The sequence below is a fragment of the Lipotes vexillifer genome, unplaced genomic scaffold, assembly GCF_000442215.2.
Source record: "Lipotes vexillifer unplaced genomic scaffold, Lipotes_vexillifer_v1.1 scaffold1094, whole genome shotgun sequence".
Taxonomy (NCBI): Eukaryota; Metazoa; Chordata; class Mammalia; order Artiodactyla; family Lipotidae; genus Lipotes; species Lipotes vexillifer.
In genome coordinates, this window is record NW_006792775.1 from 1,633,566 (window position 1) to 1,639,777 (window position 6,212).

The 6,212-nt window shown below is 66.1% G+C and overlaps 1 protein-coding gene across 5 annotated transcripts in view; it reads right to left on the reverse strand.

Moving 5' to 3' along the window:
* IGF2 (insulin like growth factor 2) overlaps nt 1–6,212 on the reverse strand; it is a 10,024-nt gene that overhangs the window by 1,859 nt on the left and 1,953 nt on the right. For 2 of the 5 annotated variants that reach the window (XM_007465951.1, XM_007465948.1), the window contains 2 exons: nt 2,581–2,743; nt 419–567 (listed from right to left, as the gene is read on the reverse strand). In XM_007465951.1, the coding sequence (XP_007466013.1) occupies nt 419–567; nt 2,581–2,737 (306 nt within the window). In that variant the 5' untranslated portion in view covers nt 2,738–2,743. Of the gene's footprint in view, nt 1–418; nt 568–2,580; nt 2,744–4,569; nt 4,666–5,490; nt 6,212 lie in introns of those variants that run through there. The other 3 variants (XM_007465949.1, XM_007465952.1, XM_007465950.1) reach the window with 3 other exon arrangements.

Consider the following 6,212-nt stretch of genomic DNA (forward strand, 5'->3'; position numbering starts at 1 on the left):
AGGGAGAGACTGACGCCCATGGAGAGGTAAAGAGAGGGTGCTGAGGGAAATCCTGGAACTGACTTCTCCTGCTTGGAAACCTTGCTGTTACTTCGGGATCCTGGAAATCTCATACTCTCTTTGCTGCGTGAGTGTTCATGTGTGTGTGTGTGTGTGTGTGTGTGTGTGTGTGTGTGTGTGTGTGTGTGGGGGGGGGGGGGGGGGGGGCACGTGGCAAACATGTAAGGGACTCCCTAGCCGCGCTTCCAGCTAAGGAGCTGCCGCATCCTGGCCCCCTGGCTTAGAGGTGACAGCCCCGAGGGGCTCCAGAGAGAGGGGAGGGTCCCGGAGACCCCGGTTCCCCTCACAGGGGCCGGGCCGTCCACGGGCCCAGAGCTGGGGGGCCACCCACGGGCCCAGGCTGGGGGGGCCGGCTTACCGGAAGCACGGTCGGAGGGGTCGACACGTCCCTCTCGGACTTGGCGGGGGTGGCGCAGTAGGTCTCCAGCAGGGCCAGGTCGCAGCTGCGGAAGCAGCATTCTTCCACGATGCCACGGCTGCGGCGGTTCACGCGGCTCGCCGGCCTGCCTGGAAGTCCCACAGGAGGAAGGAAAGGGCACGTCAGCACCAGCGCCCCAGGGGGCTCCCCAGGGTTCCTCCAGCCCGCCCCCCGGCCCTGCCCTTGGGACAGGATGCCTGTCACCTTGCAGGGACAGCCCGCCTCGGCCTGGAGGGGAGGAGGAAAGCGAGAGGGGGGCGCGCAGGGGCCCGAAAGGAGAGAAGGGATAGCGGGGTGAGCGCGCTCCAGGACCGGCCCCCTGGCCTCTCGGCGCCTCCCTCGTCGTAGGTGAAGTGGGCACGGCCTCCCGGTCCACCGCCAGGGCCTGTTTGGAAAATGCATGGGGCCCGGCCCCACATCCCGGGACCCCAGGGTCCTGGCGCAGAGGCCGAGCGGGGCCCAAGTGCCGGCCGCGGGCCGGCCCGGAGCCTGGGTGCCTGCGGCCCTGAGGCGCCGCCGAGGCCGGCGGGAGTCGGGGAGGAGGGAGAAGACGGGAGGAGAGGAGTGAGGACCTGCGACACCACGGCCTCCTTTCTTCCCGCCCCCCCTCCGCTCCGCGCACAGGCTCCAGACCCAGCTGCAAGGGAGCAGCCCCCGGCCCGCCCGCCTTCCGCCTTCGGCGGGGGGAGGGGGAGGGGCCGAAAGGGCTGGGGGCCCGGCCCCGCCCTCCTCTCAGGGAAAGCTGGTGCCAGCGGGCCACTCCCCGGGCAAGGGCCAGCCAGCACCAGACCGTACGGTGCCACCTCCTGCCCCCAGATGGGGCAGAAGACAGAGGCCACAGGAGGAGCCAGGGCAGGCAGGGGCCTCAGAAGCGTCAAGGGACGGGAATGCTTCTTAAAGAGAAGCTTTGACATGCCGAGACGGGCATCTTCGGCCCATTTCAGAGGGTGGGTAAGTAAAGGCCGCAGAAGAAGGTGCCTTGTGGTGGGTGATGGGCTGGTTATGACGAGCCTTACGGCCATTGCCTGCTTGCCCCGGCCATGTCCCCACCCACACCCAGCCCTAAGCGGTGTCTGGCTGAGCCCAGGGGGAGCACACAATCCCTCCCCCCTTGAGGGTCAAGAAACTGCTCCCCAGTTTCTCCCGCTACCCAGATGGACGCTCTCCGGAACTCCCCTGACCCGTCCTACAGTTAAAGAAACTGAGGCCCAGATTGCTGGGAAGCGAGGGCAAGAGCCCACACCCCGAAGGAGAGCTCACCTCCAACGGGGGACCCGCCCTGCCACACAGGGCACAGGGGCAAGGGAGAGCAGAGGTCTCCACGTGCCCAGCCAGCTCCCGCAGGTCGGGAATCAGAGAGAAGGGCAAGGTATAGCCAAAGCACTTGGGCCAGCAGGCGGGCACCCTGCACTGCGCCCTGCCCCTCGGGTGCGGATCCCACCCAGGCCTGGGGGCCCCGGCAGTCCCCTCCTGTGGATGCAGCCCAGTGTGCCCCAGCACGTAGGGCATGCACACTCACGCCGCCAGCAACGTGTGCTTTCATTCGTATTGGTTTTCAACCCATTTGATTCCATTTAAAATCTAACCATCCACGGGTATCTGCCCGTTGCCAAGATGTGGGCAAAACGTGCGGGGAAACCAGCGCCCGCAGCCCTGCCCATGGGCAGGTCAGGGAGAAGCAGGAGGGGAAGGGCTGCCTCCCTGCGGGGGCCTGGGTCACCCCGCCCGGAAGCCCGGCCTCCAGCCCACTCTGCACCCCACCCTCACCTGCCACTTAAGGTCTGGTCCCCCCTGAAGATACCACCGTCCACTCTCCCTCCCACCTTGAGTCATGCTGCAAGAAATCAGGGAGTGCGGGCACCGCCCAAGCACACCGTAAGTGCCTAATAAGTGTGGACTGCAAGGGCGTGACTGTGCTCGCCAAGTCTCAGAGCGAGGGCCCCGGGCTCGTTCACCTCCGAGGGGCCTCCCTGGGCCCGACCCCCAGGCCAGGTGTGCCGAACGACCTGCAGAGGTGTCTGACGTGCGGTAAGCAGGACTCCAGCATCTATCGAGCACCAGCTGTGTACACCCCTCCGCCCCTGCCCCGCTGAACTACTTACTGAAATAGAAGCCGCGGTCCCCGCAGACGAACTGGAGGGTGTCCACCAGCTCCCCGCCGCACAGAGTCTCACTGGGGCGGTAAGCAGCATAGCAGCACGAGGCGAAGGCCAAGAAGGCGAGCAGCCCCAGCATCGACTTTCCCACTCGGATCCCCATTGGTGTCTGCGGGCGGAGACAAGAGGCGTGAGCCCACCGCCCTGCCCCGCGTCCAGGCCCGGGCCCCCTCCCACTGCCCGCCAGCCAGGCCGTCGCGAAACGCTGGCCCAGCAAGGGGATGAGGGCCCGCTCCCTTCGGGGACACTAAGCCCAGCCATCTCCTAATTTCAAGTCCAGTTACAGCTTTAAAGCACAGCTTTCTCCTTAATCGTAATTGTCTTAATTACAGAAGAGCTGAAGCTTCCACTGCTGACGCGGGCAGGATGCAGAGCTGCCCCGCGTGAAGGGCTGTGTGCGGGGCACACCTCTGAGGGGCACCAAGTGCCAGTCAGTAATTTCGCGAGGGGATCCCCATCGTTATTACTGCAGGGGCTCAGCCACACCCAGAGCTGCAGGGGCCAGTGCTGGACACTGGACCTGGCCTCCATCCTATGATGTCATGGGGGCGGGGCCGGCACAGGGCAGCGGCCACTCCTCGGGCCTCCCAGCGCCAGCCAAGATGGCAGACGGCCCCACCCCAGCACAGAACATGTGCATCTCAGAGGACCGGCTAAGCAAGGGTGCCAGGAGGACCAGCCTCCCTCCCAAAGCAACAGGGGGGCTCTGCTGGGCCAGCACCACCCTTCTTCCCGCACTGTCTTTCCCACCCTCTCAGTCTGCGGCTGAGCAAAGCCTGGGTCAAGGGTCCAACGGTCAGCACGGCGGTGCCAGCCACGCTCCCAGGAGCCGCCTTCTCCTACATCACTTAGTCCCTCGACTCCAGTCTGCCCTGGGCACCCCAAACACAGGCCTCGCATCACACTACCCAGGGCCAGGGACCTCAAAGTCCCTCCAGGACCACCAGGCCCTCTCCCCATTTGGGGTACCCAACCCTACCCCAGGAGCTGGAGAGAACAGGTCAGGCCACCTAGAGGCCAGACCCCAGGTCCCTCAGGGTACCACCTAGAAGGAGAGGCACATCTCAAGACACACCCCCTCGCCAGGTTTTGTGGCTGCAGACCTGGGGCAAGGGTTAACCAGGTCCCCTAAGGAGTCCCGGGGCTTGAAAGGGACCTTGACTCCTCTTGAGACACAGCAAGCCACCCCTAGCCCTCCAAAAGGCGGAAGCCCCCCAGGCAGGCAGCCCCAGCCTGCCCTCTGCAGGCCCAGGTACGAGCCCCTTCTGAGGGGACAGTCACGGCCGGGTGCCCCTGAGCCCCGTGGCACTCGCAGGCTACCCTAGTAAGGGCCTGGGTGGAGCTGCCCACGTGTGTCCCTCTTAGGCTGTGCACCCAGTGAGCACAGAGGCACTGAGCAGCACGCCCCTTGCCAGCCTGGAGCAAGGCTGCTGCATGCTGGGCCCAGGGGAATTTTGATGCAATAAATCGTGTAGGAAATGAGGGGCTGCGAGGGAAGCACAGCCTCGCCTAAGCTCCTGATGAGCAGGGCCGGCTCCGTGGAAGATGGAAGCTGCCGCCTGGCTCAGCTCACCCCTGCACCAGACCCCAGCCTGCCTCCCGACAGCCCAGTGCCGCGCCCCCCCCTCAAATTCTAAGAACAAATTTGTCCAGCTAGGGACTCGGGGCCATCCGAGCGGCGGCCCCATCCTTCTGCAAGCCCAGCCACTCGGTGCGGGGTCCAGTCCAGGGCACCAGCAGAGACCAGAAGACTAGACGAGGGGCATGCAGCTGTGCGGGCCAGGTGACCAAGCGGGCAGAGGAGGGAGGGCAGGGGCGACAGGGCAGAGGCAGACAGGAGGGATGAAGGGGCTGAGTGGGAGGCCGCGGGCAGGGGCCAAGGGGCTGAGGCCGGAGCGGGAGGGCAGCCGGGTCCTCGCTCAACAGCCCCGTTACCTGCAGCTGGACAGGAGGCTCGCTGGGGCTGGAGGGAGAGGATGCGGGAGGAGGAGGCTGGAAGGCTGCCTCAGAGGAGAAGCCAATGTCCAGTTTGCAGGCTGGTCAGTGCCTCAGCTTTTATGTCTGAGCCGGCTCCTCCCAGCCGCGGCTCCACCCTACCCCCACCCCTCTCCCTGCTGACCACTCCCCCCGCCCCCTTTGCTCCCGCCCCCTCCCTCCTTCCAGCCGTTCCCTTCTCTGCGGCACCCCCAACCGCCTTCCCCACCATCTCTTAGCAAAGAACGGGGGGCGGGGGGGGCTCATCCTGCACCCCCAGCCCATCCTGGCACCGGGAAATGGGGGCGGGGGTTGCAGGGAGGGGGGGGCTGCTTTCCACCTCCTTGTATGGAAACTTCCATCTGCCCACTGGGGCAGGGGCAGTTACCCTCTCTGGGTTGTCCACTGCTGCCCTTTTGAGCCCTGGACCAGGCCCTCTGTCCAGATCACTGGTTGGCAATGTGGGGGACAGGGAAAGGGAGGCTGTAGGGGGGTGCGCTGCGAATGCGGTGTCTGGCAGGACGCTTTTGCCAGCTCGGCCCCCCTCGCTCCATCCTGGCCCCGCCCACCCAGTTTTCCTCTCTCGGTCTTGCTGGCACTGAGTCAGCATACCAGGGTGGGTTTCTGAGACTTGCGCCCGTCCTCGTTGCACTGCCCCCTGCCCCCCGCCCCCGCCCCCGCGGCACAAATCACAAACTTTCAGCAACAGCCCCTGCACCCGCAAAGCGACCAGGAAGTCGCCTTGCAGACAGCTCACACCTCCCTTGGCACTTCCCAAGTCCACCCCCCCCCCCCCCCACCCCTCGACGTGACCGACAGCCCCCCACCCTGTCTGCCCCGGGCCCAGCCGCCCCGGCCCGGCCCGGCCCGCACGCAGCTTACCTGGAAGCCGGCGCAGGGGCCGCCCACCTCCCTGCTGCGTATTGCAAACCGAACAGCGGGCGTTGGCCCTCCTGCCGGGCACTCCTCTGCCAGCGCCGCTCTGGCCGAGTCGCGGGGGCCGAATGTGCGACGGGGCAGAACGGGGGGATGGCTTTTTTGGGGGGGGTGGGAAACTCGTCTGATTGTTTGGGGAGGACGGGCTGTCTGCGGGCTGGGGCGGGCCAGATGTTGTACTTTTAGGGGGGGAAAGGGTATCTGGAAATGAGGTCAGCTGTTGTATCAGGATAGAGGGGGGGCAGAGATAGCGAGAGAGACAGAGTGAACGTGAAAAGGGGGGGCCGAAGAGAGGGCGAGAGAGAGAGAGAGGACAGTGAGAGACGGGCAGGCGCACAGCGGGAGAGAACAGCGAGGAGAGAAACAGAAAGCGTATAATTAATCCACTTTGGGACGGCGAAGGCGAGAGGGCGGGCGTGGAAGGGGAGGGAGTTGGAGACAAGGAGCTGGGGGGGGCGGGAGGGAGCAAAGGGAAGGCTGCGGAAGAAGAGAGGGGGCCGGGACCAGAGGCCGGAGAGGGGACGGGGAGCGCAGAGAAGCGAGGAAAGGGCGCAACGTCGGGGGCCGGGGAAGGTGCTGAGGGGGGCGGAGCGGAGGCGTCACCCGGGCCGCGGGCGCCCAGCTCGGTTTGGGCCGACGGAGCCCTCGGCCCTCGCGAGCCCCGGCCG